The sequence below is a fragment of the Oculina patagonica genome, chromosome 12, assembly GCF_052425735.1.
Source record: "Oculina patagonica isolate OP01 chromosome 12, crgOcupat, whole genome shotgun sequence".
Taxonomy (NCBI): Eukaryota; Metazoa; Cnidaria; class Anthozoa; order Scleractinia; family Oculinidae; genus Oculina; species Oculina patagonica.
The window spans coordinates 15,891,277-15,910,421 of NC_135769.1; the positions used below are offsets into that span (position 1 = coordinate 15,891,277).

Sequence of the window (19,145 nt, forward strand, 5' to 3'; positions counted from 1 at the left end):
CTAGGCTAAGACGACTATTCTTTACTTTCTGCCGCAGGAGACCGTACGAGCAACATCCAGGAAAAGTGAACCCGTTTGCCAAGCTTTCGCTGGCGGGTGTATGCCGTGGCTGTAATCAAGAAATGATCAACAATTTGACCATTTCCTGGAGTTTGTGGGTAATAACTGGTGGAGTCACGAATAAAAGTGCACAAAATGTGGTGAAAAACGAGACCTACAACGTGGAAACCTGGTCAGAAGTAACAGATCTCACTTCCATGACGCGGGCAGGCATCGATTCCGAGTTCCTGATTCTGAATGCCAACAGCCTCCAAAGTGGAACGTCATATGCCGCCAGAGTAAAGGGTTAGTTTTCAAGGGGCGCTAAACTGCGAGCCCCAAACTTGAAAATAAAGAGAGGGCATAGTAAAACTTGAACATACAAATCGGGTTTGACACTAATAAAGAATTTTAAAAGTGAAACGTGTTGGTCACTTCGGTGTCCGACACCAGTTAAAATTCGGACAAGACTGTGGTGAACATAACTTGAGCTTATTTTTTTAACGTTCACCGCAGTCTTGCCCGCATTTTAACTAATGAAGGACAGTGACCAATACCGTAGTGACCGAAACGGTTTACTTTTAAAATTCTTAATCAGAGTCAACCCCGATTTGTATGTTCAATGTTTAAACCATGCCTGATTAAGACCACGGTATTTGTAAGGCTTATTATAGGTTTTAAACTTATTATTATTCTATTTATTTGTATTAGGACGCTTTGGTAATGGAGCCACTGGTATTGCTGAGTACATCTTCGACACAGCCTCCCCGCCCGTAGGTGGAGAGTGTCATGTAATTAAAGGAGATGGCGACGGTCATGAAGTGCTGAACACTTTAGTTTGTGACGGCTGGACAAGCAGTTCAGGATCCTCCGATTTAATTTACGACTACTTCTACAAGACCTCGCCCAATGGTACGGAGTACTTGATTCAGTTCACTAGGCACTCTACTATCAGGAACATTCGCTTGCCTCCTGGACTAGAGGGATATAATCACACGCTTTACATGAAGGCAGTTGTCTCGGACAGGATTGCGACTAAAGCAGAATTCAGGTTTGAGTACAAGGTACGACTGAACAGCAACTATGTTGGAAAAACGAAATAATAGTAATAACGGATTGGTAACTGTACTGATTACTCCTGAAATCATCCCAAAATCTTTCAATATGCTTAGAGAAAACTGGAGGAGTACAAGTGATATCCCACCCAAAGATACTGTTACAAAGAATGTTGGGTGAAATACCGTAGCAGCTCTTTTAATCCCCCCTCTCACTTTCGTTCTTTTAAAGCCCCCCTCTCTGTAATTAGCCTATGTCTGTAAGTTCAATTTTTTACCCCCCTTTCTTTAAGTCCTTCTTCGCTAGATGGTAAATCATGACAAATTAGAAACAAGACAGCTAGCAGGTAACTTTGCGCTATAGGTACCTCGTTTACATATTATAGTTGCTAATTTGTAAAAAAAAAGTAATGTGTTACCAAACAGCACCAAAACATTTAAAAGTCCATTTTTCTTCTTTCATATGTACCATTTCTGATAAAAAGATTGGAAATAACACTCCGTCCCTAATAAGCTCCACACCCCTCAAAAGGTCTTAAAAAGAAAAAAGCTCCCCACCCCCTCCTCATCCGGGGGAGCTTAATATAGCTTTTATGGTAATTATTGTGATGATTTGTAAAACATTTTTGACAAGTGTCACAACCTCTTACTGTAAGTACCAGATTTTCTTACTTGCGTAGTTATAGCAACGAAGCTAGTCAACGCTATTTTATTTAATCTTTTTAAAACTCAGCGAACTGATCAACAAAAAAGAATTTTCAGTGTTAGAGACCAGAGAGAGAGTTGTTGTTGTTGTTGTTGTTGTTGTTGTAAAGCTCTTATACTCAAAGTAAAGTTATTCATTATTTCCTTGACCTAAACGTAACCAATTTTGATAATTCGTTCTTCTGGCTTCTGTGACTTCCTGACATTCTGTTTGTTTGTTTTTTCTATTGTTTCATCCATTTTTTAGACCTTACATTTGGTTTTAAAGCCTGTCCAAATGAAGTTTCAAGTTGACCAAGTTTGGAAATAATAAATTAGGCTCAGACGGCGATTTTTTAAGGCAAGGTCAGATCGTGTTAGACGCGTTAGACCTTTTTTTACTATAAATTTGCCGGGAACAATGTTGCACGGTTTTTAATCTCTTTAAAGAATCTGCAACACTTTTGCCCAAATTTTTATGGTGTAGCCTACTTGTAACGTTGAACGTTGTTCGTGTGGCATGCGTGTTAAGAACTGTCGTTAACACCTTCTTAAAACATCCGATCAACACCGTTCCTTCCCACAGAGCTCACCTAGTCAAGAAGACGATTCTTATATCATAGAAAAACTCTTGGAGGAAATGGACATAAACAGCACGCTGCGAACCCTGGAGATGGAAGGATACTCACAGTTTACCAATCAATACATACTGTCCGTCTCCTTGCTGTTAAACGCCATGTCAAAACGCGCGGGCAACGTAACGGGTTTCAAATATGCGTCCAGAAAGGTGAGCAGTTTTAACACCACGAAAGGTCTTACAACTTAAGTGCTACGAAATTTTAAGATAACATGTTGCTGTCAGCGATTGTATTCTACTGCTGTAGAATCATTTACTACAGTAAAGCGTCAACTAGCCGTCAACTCTATAATGGCAACGTTTTTTTGGTGCCGCAGTCGCTGATCTTTACATTTACTCTTACAGAAACTTCCCTACAACGCTAAGTTCATTTTGTCTCTAGCGTAGTCGTTGTAAGAGTCGTGAGTGTATCAAAACTAGTTGATTTTAGGAAAAATCTTGCATGCAGGTAGATATAAGTAAACACCAAGTAGATTAGGACTGATAAGATAGGTATCGAGCAATAGTAAGCGAACAAGTCAGTTATAGAGATAGCGATGAATAGAGCATATGTCGAGAATGAAATCAGAGACAGTAACCCAAAGACAGCACTTACGTAGGCAATTACGTGGAGGGTAATTTCTTAGAAGGTAAGGATGCTATTTAAATCCAACTCCAGGAAGGAGGCAGAAAATGCAGCAAAAGACTGTTCTTCTTTATAAAGAAGATAAATCCTCCATTATGAAGAGGATCAGAGGTGACCCCTATTCTATATGAGGAGAGAAATGACAAATTACAATAATGAGGAACACGGTTTCAGTGAATTTATAATACGGCATTTGGTGTCGGTCAACCAGTATTTGCCTGCTGTACAGTCGGTAGAGCACCTTTTGTCTATTCATCGCAAATCATATTTAAATTTACTCCAACGCTGGAAAGTTGGGTTTCAGTTAGGGTCACAGTTAGGGTCAATCTAAATAATTATCTTTAAGTGTGTAAAGACGAAATCTATAGTAACGCAAAAATTCTTCCAGAAAGCACTTACCATAGCACTTTCAATATCATCATCATCAAATCCATATCACTTAAAATTGCAATTCCATCTGATATTATAAAGTTAAGCCTGATAAGTTTAAGTGTTCTTTCATCATATTCGGGGAGAAGGGGGTCATATATGTAAAAAAGAAGGATTACCGTATTTTCTCGATTAAATGCCGGACCCCGATTAAACGCCGGCCTCGTATAAATGCCGGGTCAAAATTGCTAATTTTTAAATAAACGCCGGGGGCGTTTGTTCGAGGTCCTGGCGTTTATTTGCGGTCAAGCTAACAACTAAAGTTTGGCGTAACATAGCTAGGATGGACGCTGTACAACAAAGTAAAACATGGTAATGTTTGCGTTCCTGTCTTCATGACTGACGTATTTCCTTTCTTGTGTAAATGCTCACAGTCGTTGAAATCGCGAGGATCCCTCCAGGAGTTTGTACCAATAACCTTTACTTGCTCCTTTATTGTTCATATACCGTTTATGTTCTGTTGTCACAAATCGTGTTTGCAACATAAATGTGTTCAATCCGCAATAATGCACCTTTAGGTAATAATCACTTTTGGAGACCTAGGGACAGGTTTTCGGGGCAGAACGAAGGGAAAAATTGTCCCGTATTGACAAACTGCCCCTGGATCTCGGAGTTCGGTAAGTAATAAATCAATCTGAAAAATTGACAGAAATTGCACCTCGTTAATAAACGCCGGGCCCCGATTAAACGCCGGCTTCAAATAAACGCCGGGTCCACCAAGTCAAGTTTGATATAAACGCCGGGGGGCGTTTAATTGAGAAAATACGGTACGTGGGGAGGGTAGGGTAGGGAAAAACTTTCTAACGAAGATTAGATTATTCTGAGGAAAATTCTTACCACTCTAAAACACTGTTCAATATTTTTCTTTCACAACTAATCCTGTATCAACTGTTTTATTTCATTTTGTTTTTAAGATCCGCACAAATATGAGCTATGCATTGGCGGAAATGACACTGGACGACATAAAGACCGTGAGTGAGACTGCCAATTCTGTTGCTAAGCTGGCTGCCATTCCTGATGAGTGTGACGTGGAGGCTCAGGTAGGAAACGAGAATTACTGACCAGGATAACCGTTAGTCTTGTTGTTTTATATTAATTTTAAATCCAAACTGACATGCACGAAAATGTTAGCATTTGAAAAAAACATTAAAAAAGTTTTTTTAAAAGATCGACCAACCAAACTGCCGGAGATGGGTATAAACAAACATGCATGGCAGCCGCATGCTTTAATGAAAACTGAGAATAATAAAGCAGTTAACATTGCGCAATTTTGCGGGTAAGGGAAAAATGTCCAGGAATAAGACTAATTCCCTAATCCATTCACATTGTGAATGAATAGGTTAGTTCAAGAAAAATTACTCCCTGCAATATCGAATGTCAATCTGTTGTTTTTTACTACAGTTGCAGCTAAACAAGACATTGAGCAAGATGGTAGCCTTAATCCTACAACTGTCTCCAATATCCGACTCCACGGACCTCTGGGGGACGCTAAACATTGTATCTGAAGCACTGGGTAACACCTTAAGGGTCGTGTCCTATTTGATCGAAGACGAAAACCTTGGAAACGGCACTAACAGTACAACAAGAAGTGATAACTACACTGCAACAGTAAGTACATTGCCCTTTAACCAGGCTCCTTGAACCTTGACCGAGTGAGAGCTGGGAACGAATGCGAGGAAAGGAGATAAGAAAACTATTAGTCTTCGATCCTTGCGCTTTTCTCCTGGGGCGCAACCTTTCAACGTTTATTACGAGTTTAACCGTTCTTCATGGATTGCCGCTGAGATCGCTCAGTGAAATGATCGCAACGCACGCTGCTGTATTTCCTTAGCTATCACCAGACGAAGATCTTGGATTCAAATTTAATACGTAAGGGCTCTACGTTTAACCATAGTTAGTCTACTAACTATGGTTACACGGGTAGCGTAGTGGCCAAATAATTAGCTCGCAGATGTTGGGCTCCGGATCGAGTGGTCCGAGCTCGAGCCCTAGCGGGGTTCATAGCGTTGCTTCCTGGGTACTGGCGAATTAAATGCAGCGCCGGGGGAGGGAGGGGGGGGGGGGGTAGAGGCAGTCCTGTAATAAAATTGCATCCATCCAAGGCGGCTTAGACGTACTCCTAGTCACTTCATGCTGCAGAAGCTGGGTTAAGCAACGGCACCAATGGGACTTTTGGCCCAACACAGAATTTTATGTTTAGTAAGCGGTTAACTTTTTTAGTATCGCTCAGAGAGGATAGCAACATCGGGCACAGATACCTTAGGCGTAAATTTAAAACAGCTAAGAGATGAAAGTTTTCCGCGCGTTCGTAACTGGTCATTTGATTAGACATCAATATCAGATTTCTCATTACAATAAATGTTGTCATGGTGACCACTGAAAAATTGAATTTCTTTAACCCCAAGTCACTGAAAGGAGCTACGTCACGAACAACACATCTTGAAGAGATTGGCAAACATTTTCAAGTTTGTCATCTGTAATCTGTCTTAATCTTCGTCAGTTGAAATCATCCCTGTTTATTTTAGGTTTTTATTACTCCGTTGGTGTTTTTCTACGTTAGAAAACTACTATTTTTGAGGTTTCCTTCAATTTGAGAGTAATCAGAAAATGACTTGAAATACCTTTACATAGCTCCTTTTACCCAGCAAAATGCTTCTTTTGACATGCTGTATTTTGCTTTATTTAAAGGGTAAACTTTTGATTGAAGACATCAATGAATACGTCAAAATGCTATCAGACTCGTACTTACGCCACACCCTCCCGAAAGAAGAACCGATTCAAGTGCGCTCCCCGTCACTCTACTTCACTCTGAACAAGGACTATCCCGCGGGACTCGCGGGACGTCAACTGCACTGTGGCGTTGGAGGTGTTATTCTACCTGACAACTTCGAGGACCTAGCCATGGTGAAGCAAGGGAATAAAACCGCTCTCATCGTGCTTGATGCTTTGGTAAAGTATTTAAAACTTTTTTTTGGTTGCTCCTAGTGGCTCCTTTAAGGCCATCATTGGTCAAATAAGAATAGGCCCGGTCAGGCTAGCCAATGTAGCTTATGCCAATGTAGTCTCGGTCCCACGATAATTTTTAGCTTGGAGACGAGGCTGCAATTTTGCGTAAATACTTTTGTTATTTAACTATGACGTCATTTGGCCATATAAGGTCAAGAGAACTCACAAAATACAAAACCGCATTACACTGTAGTAACCCGGTTTGACTGGTTTAAAACAGCGCAAACACAAATTGATGCTTGCGCACAGGACGAGAGTTTTAACGGACGAAGAAGAATGACCTGATGTTTTGGAGAAAAAGGACAAAAGATCCTAAAGTTTAAGGAAAATTTAGTAGTCGATTTATGCATCCGTTTTTCGCTTATTTTACATAACGCGTTTTATTTTACAAACCATCGAACTGGAAGAATCTAAATGCGAGACGCAGTGATTTGTTAGGGATTTCAGGAAGACTGATGGAAAATTTGCAAAGTGAATTTATTTTATCTGTGCCCTTTGTTTAATAACAGGTCACATCCACACCTTTTCTGCCATTTGTGTGGAGCCTAAGTGCCAGTCAAATAAACAGTTACTTGCTTTCACTAGACATACGGAACACTACCACACAAGAAGAGTTGGAAATTGTAAACCTCACCGAACCAGTGACCTTGTGGATAAGAAAAGGCAACGACACTCTAAAGGCATCGAAAGGAGAAGTAGAATACACGAAAATTCTTAAGCATAGTTTTGATGTGAAGTATAACGAAAGCTCTATAAACATTGAGGTGGACGTGCTGGGAGTGATTAAAGAACAGCCGTCACTTGTAGTGTATCTAAGGAAAGGAGAAGAACCTACAATGGACGGTGATAAAAGAGATAAAGTGCGCGTTATTTCACAGCTCCATCATGCAAACAATGAAAGTGGTGACCGAAATTCCAGTGATGAAGAGTTTAGAGTTCCAAAGGTGGCATTCTTTGGCAATGAGGAGTTCAACGGGACCGCGGCCGGGGAATATTTTGTGATCATCGAGTACAATGGAACCATCAGCGGCGCTGAGGTCCCCAAGGAAAACACGACTATAGAATACTTGTTTTCAGCATACACCTCGGAGTGTTTGTACTGGGACGAGCTAAATGAGACGTGGATTGGAGACGGTTGTGTGGTAAGATACTTAACATTGATTACAGGCGATTTAAAGGAGCTATGTCACAGAGATTTCGCAGATTTTTGGTCTAAACTGTTCTGAAATTAGTGGTAGGCAACTAAACCCATAAAAACATCTTTGAACATCTAAAGGAAGATATAACCTTAATTTGCGGATAGAAATCAAGCGACGGCTATAAATATCGATTTTTTGAAGACGCGCTGAAACAACTTGAAAAAGTAAGCCTCACTTTTTAAAGTTGCATTCCGTTTCCATCCAAAACATCCGCAGCCAAAGATGCTCGTTAACAGTTTCAGTGCTCTAATATAGCAATTTTTAATAAAAATGGACTTATATTTTTATGTTTCCTGTGACACAAATATAAATTTTGGCTGTTCAAAAATCTAGTGAACTCCGTGACATAGTCCCTTTAAGAAGCGCAAAATCATGCCTAGGTCATAGCATATTCAAGATTTGTTTGTCAATCGATCAACTGTATTTTGTTTGTTTTTTAAGTATAAAATTTATAAAAGTGCTTGTTCCTGTTACTAGTTACAGAACTAATCGAGGCAAGAGTTGATAATACGGGATTGGGGAAGCTATCGAAATATAATGCGAGGCTCCGACGCTCAACCGAAACCGTTTCGTTTCGAACTTCCGGCCCTGCACGGAGACATTTTGTCACGTGACTCCTACCACCCAAGCTCACGTGACAAATAACTCCTTGCATCGATTATCACTTGACAAAGACGCCGTGATACTCTGTAAGCTTGTGAAAGCTTACAAACTTGATTCTGTTTGGTATCTCGTATTTGGTATGCCCAGAAACTCATAAGGAGTTGATATGCTTTCAACAAAGTTGGGAAACAATGTCTTCACTCGTTTCAACAATAATGGTTTGACTTTGTAGAACAAAACTCGACAAATTGTAGAAGCCCATTAGGAATTGGGGATAATTATCGATAACATGGGTGGAATTGTATCTCGGTGTCGAGAAAAAAAGGAAATTTAACTGGGAATCCTTTGAAATTTTTTTCTTTATTAACCCGGTTTAAATGCTCCTTGAACAAACAAATTCTGAAAAGAAATTTCCTAAAGCCTAGTGCGATCATTTCGACCTGATTCGGCTTATTCTTTCATTGCGATTTTTTTCTGACAGTCATATTTAATTAAAACGAGGAGAACTTAAAATAACTAAAAGAGTAACTGGATCTTGTTGTGAAAAGCGGTTAAAGACGGGAAAAGGTAAGATGCAACTGATAACACTCAATCAATCAATTCAATAAACCTCTGTAACTATTGTTTATAAATAAGAACCCTCGGTCGCAATAACTCTTCGTAAACTAATTCCATGCCATAGAAAATACAGCCAATCAGAATACAGGAAAGCTGTTGTATATTCGACGGTATTCAACCCAACCTTCCCATCGTGCGCTGCGATTGTATTCCCAACGAAATTTAGTGAGCGTATTTTCTATGGAATGGTATAAAATAGTTACACAACACTTTCTCGTGGTATACTATGGAATATCCCACTTGTCACTTGTATTTTCTTGGTATACACACTCGCCTAAAGGCTCGTGTGTATACCGAGGAAATACAAGTGACTCGTGGGATATTACATAGTATACCACTCGAAAACGTTGCATAACTAGTATGTATTGTATCGTAAGCTTATTTGATTGCTGTTTTTGTATTTGTTCTGTGAATTTAGGAGTCCTATAAAATCAGTACTTCTCGCCAGTTGTCAGTGATCTGTGCAAGATGTCTGTCGTGTCGTCTAGCCCCTTTCTTTCTTAGGGCCTGATTACGTGGCGAATTTCAGCCCGGCTTCCAAAACAAATCTTCTTAAAAACACGTCTGCGATTACACGAAGAAAGTTTCATCCCGGGCCGAATTACAGCCCGGGCTGAAATTTCCAGCCCGGTTTTTGAAACCGGGCTGGAAATCTCAGCCCGGGCAAACGGGCTGAAAAACCTCATGTAATCGCGTTTTCAATTTCAGCCCGGGCTGAAAGTGAGCTTGCGGATGCGCAGTGGTGGTTTTTAACGAAAGAAAATGGCGGCCCACGATAATTATTCAATTTTAAAAGTGTTCAGCCCGGGCTGAAATTCTCCATGTAATAGCAACAAAATTCCAGCCCGGGCTGAAATTCGCCATGTAATCAGGCCCTTAATGCGTAACATTCTTCATTGTAATAACTCAAAGAAAAAATGCATAAGTAACCAGGTACTGTCAATCAAATGTTACCGACCCATTCGTGTTATTTCTCCTTCCAGGTTGGACCGCTGTCCAATTCAACGCACACTCAATGCCTGTGCACCCATCTGTCATCATTCGCAAGCAGCTTCTTTGTTCCGCCAAACAAGATTGACTGGGGTAAAGTGAACTTGGCAGAACTGCTTAAGAATCCAACTGTCACTATCATCGTCTGCTGTATTTTTCTTCTGTATTTTCTGTTGCTGATATGGGCACGACGAAAGGACAAAAAAGACTTGCTACTGGTATGAATTGTTTAGTTTTGTTTCCATTTTTTGATCTTCCAAAGTATTTAATTTGATAGAAAAACATCGGTTTAATTAATCATAAAACTAGTTAACAAATAAGCGAATGAAAGGTTCACGAATGGTTTTCGTGCTTTCATAGTTACAGTAACAAGAGTGGATGTTTGGGAATTGGGATAACGAGCCCTTAGCACTTTCGAGCTCTTCCAAACTTCCGCGAGTGTTTTCTTTAGATAATAATTTAGAAACAACAAAAGAAAGTTTCTTTTCTAATGCCGGTTATAAGCCCCCCACTAATAAGCCGCTTAACTCCCCTCCCCCGGTTATAACCAACCTCGTGTCCAGGGCTTTTCCCTTAGAATTTACCAAGGGAAAAAACCCTGGGAACGAGGTTGTCTCCTAACCATTCCGGTTACGAGCCCCGGATTTAAGCCCTGTCCATCCAACTTTTCCATATCAACTGACCAACTTCCTCACAGAATATTGTGTTTCACATGAAATAAGCAGTGAATGCATGTTCCAGTATAGAGTACCGATAAAAAGTGGACTTATTACAGTATATTGCTTATCAGAGGCTTTAATGATACCAAACACGTTATGGTATTTATTTTAGTAAGTGAGCTCTTTATAACGTAATGGATATTGCAATCTGCATATGAAATAGGAAAAATATTTCAGGCATCAATATAAATCATGTCGTAATTGAGTTTTTGTGTTATACTCTCCGTGACAGGCCGGAGTTACTCCTCTGCCGTCTAATGATCCAAGAGACCTGTTTGGATACGAGATCACGGTTTTCACCGGTTATGACAGCTATGCAGGCACCACGGCCGATGTTTCCATTGTGGTGACGGGCACACTAGAGCAAACGCAGTCACGTCTTCTTCGGGACGTGGAGCCAACGCGTAGAAAATTCCAAAATGGAAACGTAGATTACTTTCTGTTGACAGTTCCACGCCCGCTTGGAAAAATCGAAAAAGTGAGAATCTGGCATAACAACGCTGGCGCAGACCCGTCGTGGTTCCTTGCACGCGTGCTCGTTCGTGATTTACAAACAGACAAGACGGTATGGTTTGTCTGTGATCGGTGGCTTGCAGTCGAGGAAGATGATGGGCAAATCGATCGAACGCTTCATCCCGCCTCGAAGGAAGACTTGGTCAAGTTCAACTTTCTCTTCAGCACCGAGGTCCGCAAGAATCTCAGCGATGGCCATTTGTGGTATTCGGTGCTGTATCGTCCTCTCAGAAGCTCGTTCACGCGCGTTCAACGTCTGTCCTGCTGTTTGTCGATTCTTACCTGTTCTATGGTGGCAAATGCAATGTTTTATAAAGACGGAGAAGGAGGCGAGGATGATTCCGGAGTGGAAGTCAAGATTGGACCTATCAGACTGTCGACGCAGCAGATTGGTATTGGGATCATGTCAAGCCTGGTGGTCCTTCCTGTGAATTTGGTCATTATAAACATCTTTAGAAAAGCACGACCCAAAGTCCCAGAAATGTCCCCGAGTGACCCTCAACGAAGAGCGTATGAATACCAGCAGTTTGACGACGACTGTGATGAAGCTCACGATGTGGCCGATGAAGAAAAAGAAGAAGAGGAGAAAAACGATGAAAAGAAAGTCAAGAAAGAGAAAGAAGAAAAGAAACCTTTCACTCTTCCTCATTTTACAATCTACATTGCCTATGTGCTGATTTTTCTGGCCTCCACGACTTCTGCAGCGTTTACGATCTTCTATTCACTGACATTTGGAGAAGCAAAGTCCCAGAGATGGGTGTCGAGTATGATGATCTCCTTCTGGCAAGATGTCATTATATCTCAACCACTCAAGGTCATCATCATTGCAGTGCTCTTCGCGCTCATCATCAAAGACCCAGACAAGGCCCTGGAAGATGAAGGAAAGCAAACGAAAGAGCTTGGGAAGGACGAAGAATGGATTCACGATCCTTACGGCGAACATCTAAAAGGCTTCGATTTTAAAAATTCCGGAGAGATTCCTAAACCGCCAGGCGAGGAGCAGCTTCATCTCGCTAGGCAAAGGCGTCAGAAGCAGAAGCAGATGAAGGCCATACTTCGTGAAGTGGTCCTTTACTTTGTGTTTATTCTCGTAATGTGTGTCGTGGCGTATGGAAGTCGAGATACCCAAGCCTATGCTGTCACTAGAACACTCACTGATATGTTTCCCGAGAGCCAGTACACTTCATTGCTCCCCTTTGACACGGTAATTGGACCAATTGGGGGTGGTGCTTTTTACCTCCGTTTGCAAAATGTGGTCAGCTGCAAAACATTTCATGTAAAAATGTCATTAAAATTAACCTCATTGTCATTTGAAACGTTTTGCACCAGGCCACTTTACAAACTGAGGTAAAAGACAAATAGTTAAAGCTTATGTTGCTGTTACTCAATTAGGGAAAAAGAATTTCGTCAGAAAAAGCTTAAAAGCTTTTATGATCTAAAAAGGTAATTTCATTTGCTCATTGTCTTCTGTTGATTGCAACTGGGCCAAGATTGCTAGGTTGTAAACCAGTTGGTGTTTGGTTCTTTGAAACAAACCGATTTGACGATTTTAAATATTTGTATTACGCCATAACCATACCAACTTTCATTTGTTTTGCTTTTTAACAGAGTAGTGAATCAAGTAAACTCTGGCGGTGGTTGGAGGACACCTTTTGTCCCACCTTGCAGCCCCGGTACTGGTATGGCCCGTTCATTGACACACATGAGGAGCAGTTGTGGTCAGAGGAGACCGTATACCGGAAAAGCCGACGCGGCGGGGGACGTAAAATAGTAGCTAGAAAGAAAGGGGGCGGCTCATACGTAAATCATTATGCCGACTCCTTTGAATCACTGACACCCTTCCCCAAGGGTGTCACTGCGGACCGTGGAATGTTCTATGTTGTGGGTGTGGCTAGGTTGCGTCAGTTGAGAGTAAAACAAGGTATTTTTTTGAAGTTGTTTTCTTTTTTAACCCTTGATTGTAAAGAGTGATCAAGAACCAAATTCGCAGAATAAACATAAAGAGAATGTATATGGCAATTAGAAATGAGAACTGGTGTTTTGATCCCAGAGCTGAAAGGTTTATGCTGCAGCTTGTGATCAAATAATCTATGCATGTGTGATGTGTCACTCTCTAAACAAACGTTAAAGGTAATCACACTGATGCCTTGACTCGTGTCACACAGCACAGGGTGTGACAGATGCCACGACTGAACTTTTACCTTACTATACAATTTTGCAGGTTCTTGTACGGTTCCTGAATACTTGGCAGACACCATCTCAACATGCACCGCATATTACTCGTGGGAGGACGAGGAGGAGGGTGCTTTCCGGCCTGGCTGGAAACAAATGGAGGAGAGTGACGTTGAAAAACTCCCGGATGATCACCAGTCCCCTTGGGTTTGGCAGAGCGCCTTGAGACTGAATGGGACGCCTTTCTGGGGATTATTTGCTTCTTACTGGGGAGGGGGTAAGAGACTGAACTTTGTACTTTATAGCTATAAAATGTTAGAAACATGGTACGAGCAGAATCTGGCGAAGCTAGTCAACGTACTTGATGTGCATGAGTAAACAAGATAGGTGCAAACTCTTGCAGCAGCTTTGAAATTTATTTGGAGGTAACTCCGTTAAGGATACAAAGAGAGACTAGGAAAATGGGACATTACAGGACAAAGGAGGGAAATACGGAATGCACGAAAACCGGAATTTAGGGAGTCGAGAAATGGAATGGTTAAGGTTCGGGAAAATATAAAACAGCAAAAATAGCAATGGAAGCGGATAGGCGGAATCCCCGACAACTGTCCCAATTTAAGAGATCTCAAATGGCTTAGGGGAAACGCTTATAGCAGTAGAGTATCCTATAAGATTCCCTAAATTTGTCATTTAGTCATCATAGCAAAACATGGGGGTGGCTTAAGAAATTTCCAGCCAATTTCACATTCCTATAACTTAATACAATTCCTTGTTATTTTATTAAAGACCATTTCCTCTTGTTTAGAATTCCTTTATTCTTATGATGACTTATGTTATGCATGTCTTCCTTTATTGGTATTGTAAAACAGTAATTTACTGATCACAGTTATGACTTGAAGGTTACAAAACAGCACTGTTTACCTGCAGGTTTTGTCTTCAATCTTGACTCCACACGGTTAAGCTCGCTGGGAAAAATACAAGATCTGCAAATCGATGAATGGATCGACCGTTATACTCGTGCCGTATTTGCGGAGTTCACGGTGTACAACGCGCATACCAACTTCTTTGGTGTAGTGACACTGCTCACAGAAATTATCCCCACTGGCGGATACCATCACTATCCGAAGGTCAGTGCCATCCGGTTGTACCGCTACACTGGGCCGGATCAAGTAGTGGTCATGGCATTTGAGTTTGTTTTCTTTGCCTTCCTCTGCGTGTATGTTTACAGCGAGGCCAAGCAGCTGTTTGTGTTGGGGAAGAAATACTTTGCGGATCCGTGGAACTATACCGAACTCCTCGTCATTTGCTCTTCCTTCTCTGCAATTTTCTTGTACCTTGCGGAATTGGGATTTGCCAAACTCGCCATTAAACGGATGCGAGCAAATCCGGAAGCTTTTATAAGCTTTGACTACATCATATTTCTGGATGAAGCGTACATGGGTACATTAGGCTTTGCAGTTTTCTGTGCCTTTCTTAAGTTTCTCAAGCTTCTCCGCTTCAACAAGAGGATATCTACGTTGGTTCAGACGATCAAAGTCAGCAGTGGACCTCTGCTTTCATTTTTCTTCATGTTTCTTCTGTTCTTCTTGGCGTACACCCAGACGGCGTTCCTTGTGTTTGGTCCAGTCAACGAAGATTACTCTTCCTTCATTGTAGCCGCAGAAACCATGCTATCAATGACTCTGGGAGGGTTCGACTTCATAGGGCTGCAGGACGCGAACCGGCTCATCGGACCCATCTTTTTCATCTCTTACATGGTGTTCATTTTCCTTATTCTGGTGAACGTGTTCTTGTCCATCGTGAACGACGCGTTCGCTGAAGTGAGCAGCGATGCCGCCAAACAGACCAACGAGCATGAGGTACTTGACTACATTTGGTACTGTGTTAAGGAGCAGGTAGGAAGGTATGTGAGCTCGCCGTTCAAGCCTCTGTATAAACCGAGTCTGACCGACTTTGAAAGGGCAGTTGCAGACATCGAGGACCGCGCCGACAATATCGTGTTCTTCGTCGACAATATAAACCTGGAAGAGCAGCGCCGGGCAAATTGGCTCAAAATTGAGAAGATGAACGAGAAGAAAGCAACGCTGATCCGTTTTGTGCTTCATTCAGAAGAAGATTTTGATGAGGATGACTTTGCCAATGCAATCCCGCTAATGGCGAAATTCTTGTCTAAGCACACCCAGGAGGAGCTTCAACACATCGTGCAGAAGGACGGCGAACGAGTGTCGTTGTGTTATTCCGACAATGCGAGTTCTCTTTCTTTGGACGGGAGCTCCGCCGAAGAACTGTACGAAGAAATTGACAGTGACGGCATTTCATTAAATAGCTGGATCGACTTTGAGCAACCGACCTACGGCGATCTCGACGTGCCGAACAAGTTTCGATCATTACACTCGATTGTCGAGGAGAACGAGGCGAGCGAGTGCGGGGAAAGTGTTCAGCAGGGAAGCAGTGAGACAAGTAAAGACGAGAGCAGTGAGACAAGTTCCAACAGCAAAGACGATGAAGCAGCAGCTTCTATCAGCAAAGCTTCTTCGTTGAGCGATGTATACGTTGAAATAACCGACGAGGCTAACCCCGGGGATACTTAGTCCATCGTCCACAACGTTTTAAGAGACACATTAACCGCAGTGACAGGTTAAGGAATAATATCTTGGCTAAGCCTCTGCTGTAACACTACAGCAAATATTATTCACAAGCCACAATTATAAGTCCCTGTAAACATTTCTTAAACTGTTTTACTTTGATAAAACACGTGACCAATCTATAGGAATACGCTTATGTCACGGGGTATGGTCACGCTCGCCAGTGGTATCACGACATTTTAATTGGGCCAGGTCACGCTAATCGTTTGTGTCATGTCATGATTGAGAGTTAGGTCACTGTTGGTGATGTTGGTGATTGTTGCCAGTCTCTAATTATAAGCTCCAAAATACCTGCGCAATGCAAACCATGTTTTCATACAATTGGTCGAAATTTGTTTTCCGTTCGAAGTCACGTTTTGTAATGCAATCCTTTTCATTTTTGTTCGTTCCATTTTGACTAATATTTCTTTTTTGTCGTGTAAACAAGTAACCCCAGTGTTTGTTTATATTTCATTCGACTTCAAAAACAGGTTTTATTTTAATAAAATCGCCAAGACTTGCATGAACTAGCCGTTATGTCCAAAGATTTTTCACACTTTATAACAAGAACTAAATAGACAACAGCGTACCCATATGTAACATGGTAACCATCTGCGAAGAACACAAAAATTCGCTGACTTCTCCGCTGATCAGAAACTGACAACTTTCACTAACCATAACAACATTAGTCAATTAGTAGGTAAAGTAACTAAAACGTGTATAACTCCCTCCTTATGCCTTAAAAGTTACATTAAAAGTAGCAAATGTACGCTTGAAAATCGTTTTAATTTCTTTTGCAGGAATAATTTTTTTTACGAAGGTCGATATCAACGTAATAATAATAATAATAATAGTTTATTCAAACTCTTTTGATGCAACCTTAAAAAATCCCTTCCTTCCTGACTTCAACTGACCTTGGTAAATATTTTTGTTTTTGGCTCTTTCCAGTAACGCTCTCCTTAGAGGAGTAAGAATAAGCAGTAGGAAGATTTTTTAGGGTCGTTACTTCCCGGGGGGGGGGCCAAGACGGGGAGCTCCGCCCCAAGCCCCCACCCAACCATGACAGAATTGTACCCGAACCCGGGACCCCCCAGAGACATGGCGTGGACTGTTTTGTCGAACGCCAAATGCGCGCGAATTTATGCCCTAGCCATGACAGATTCCAACCCACCCGGAACCACCACCTGAAGCCGAAGGACCCCCGGGCGGAGCCCCCCGATAGGCCGTATATGGAGTACCCCCCCCCCCCCCGGGCGTTACTTTCGGAACTGAAAGGTGTCACTGCTTGCAGCTACGTTTCTTTGGTTTCGTAGTATTTTTTGAAAGTAGTAAAAGAATACAACGCAATTCAGTTCCTTAGAAATATTGCACAAGATTATTTATGACGCAAGGAAAGTAACAGTTGGCTCTTTTATTATAAATATATGCTTTTAGCACATAACCATCGATTAATAAATTACAAAATTATATAAAAATATAGCACTCTGGGTTAGTCATGTAAAAGATAAATAGTAGTTTTGTAGATTTGTACATAATGTCATTAAACAACAACACAAGTGTCTCAGTATATTTTCCAGTCATAAAACAGTATTTGTCGTGAAGTTGTTAGCTAGATTTCCATCGTTTCTGGTGAACCATTACTTTATGGTTGACAATTCTCCAACCGGTAAAAGTAAACCTGCTCAACTGGTTTCGTTCTCTGCCCCATACCCCATGGCCGAAGCAATGGCCGCCGCTACTTTGCCGCTGCTCTGTTCGTCTCCGTCTTTCTATAATTACGAGACAAAAAAGAGAACGTGCTTCGTGAGTACCTAGATAATAGCAAAGCTGACAATAATGGTTTGACGTTGTAGAACAATACTCAACAACAGGAACCCATTAGGGACGGGCCATTATTTTCCCGGAAGGGAGAGGGGGATGAAATTTTTTTTGATCTACCCTTTTTTCGACGTTTTTGCTTGTTTACAAGCTAAAAACGTAGAATAGGGGTTATGTGGACAAAATTTGGAACCACATATTCGTAAACTCTCAAGGGACTTTTTTAATTTCTCAAGGGACTGTTTTAATTTCACAAGGGATTACTTTCCGCTGTGGGTGATCACTTGCGATCTCGTGGAAAAAACGTGACTTGTCACATTTACAAACGTTATATAACAATTTTAAAAGTGACATGTCAGCTTTCTTATCTCAACGCACGTGTGTCTGAAAGGCGATCTATAAAAAGCGTCGCACAAACAATGGATTGGGTAACTAAAACACGAATAAATAATCACTAGCACTTACATCGTTTAAAAATTACAAACGTCAGAAATAAACCATACCAAAAAACTTGCTCTTTTCAAAGATATTATTTAAGTTAAAACAAATGCAAGAGATGGGGGCTTCTTTTAGCTTAGGAGCGTTTAAAAATTAGGCCAAATTTGGTCGCTACATGCTTGCCATTCTATTTCGTCATCAGCCTAGGTCGTTAGGGACGAGACCTCGCGTTGACAGCAATGTCGCATGAATCCGCTTTACAACATGCGATCGTATCTACGCAGTTCGAGTGGAATTTCAGTCAAAGACAGCAAAATTCTTTCGTATTTCATCTTCAAATATAATTCGAAAGCATTCACTGTATTTATGGCTTTTGTTTAATCCTGGGTCTTGATATCCGACCCTCGCAGAGCCTAGACAAAACGCAGCTTGAGTGTAACGATTTGTTTACGCCCTTATTATATGCGCAATGTTTTCTCCGACAGTAGTCGGAAATATCCGTATTTTTTTCGTGCTTTTTCGTGGAGCAATCATAACGATACGGCCTTGAACACATTGAACAGCGGTCTACCTATAACAATTCAAATATGGCGTCGCAAAAACAAAGCGTCGAACGCATATTTTGCTGTTTCATTTGCTAATTTCGCTGCCGTAATCGACTGCCTCGAAAGTTCCTTGCAATTTTAAAGTATAGAATTGTCAGATCTCGGTGAAATTTGCACTGTTTATTTGTGTAATGTTAAGGAATATGTGTATAAATACCCGGCGCGGACGAGCCATTTTCCCCTGATTTTTGACAAAATTATATGGCTGCATTTCCTCCGCGAAGATAGGAAATTGTTAAACTAAACTATAAAGAAACTGTAATGACAAGTTCGAAGAACAATGCACAGGATAAACCTTCGACTCATACTTCATGCAAAAACGTCGATATCTCGAAGAGACTTTGATTTAACTTATGCACCTCTGCAAACAA

At 41.2% G+C, this 19,145-nt stretch overlaps 2 protein-coding genes across 2 annotated transcripts in view; one reads left to right on the forward strand and one right to left on the reverse strand.

Moving 5' to 3' along the window:
• The window catches only part of LOC144632645 (polycystin-1-like), a 38,237-nt gene extending 21,322 nt beyond the window's left edge, over positions 1-16,915 (forward strand). Inside the window, exons 15-26 of the mRNA XM_078491325.1 lie at positions 38-345; positions 751-1,103; positions 2,365-2,565; positions 4,384-4,509; positions 4,871-5,077; positions 6,158-6,418; positions 6,985-7,617; positions 9,879-10,103; positions 10,837-12,321; positions 12,726-13,038; positions 13,339-13,566; positions 14,217-16,915. Coding sequence (XP_078347451.1) covers positions 38-345; positions 751-1,103; positions 2,365-2,565; positions 4,384-4,509; positions 4,871-5,077; positions 6,158-6,418; positions 6,985-7,617; positions 9,879-10,103; positions 10,837-12,321; positions 12,726-13,038; positions 13,339-13,566; positions 14,217-15,880 — 6,004 coding nt within the window. The 3' untranslated portion in view covers positions 15,881-16,915. The remainder of the gene's footprint in view (positions 1-37; positions 346-750; positions 1,104-2,364; positions 2,566-4,383; positions 4,510-4,870; positions 5,078-6,157; positions 6,419-6,984; positions 7,618-9,878; positions 10,104-10,836; positions 12,322-12,725; positions 13,039-13,338; positions 13,567-14,216) is intronic.
• Positions 16,916-17,304: 389 nt separating this feature from the next.
• The window catches only part of LOC144631288 (protein FAM227A-like), a 35,324-nt gene continuing 33,483 nt past the window's right edge, over positions 17,305-19,145 (reverse strand). Inside the window, exon 17 of the mRNA XM_078489689.1 lies at positions 17,305-17,682. Coding sequence (XP_078345815.1) covers positions 17,596-17,682 — 87 coding nt within the window. The 3' untranslated portion in view covers positions 17,305-17,595. The remainder of the gene's footprint in view (positions 17,683-19,145) is intronic.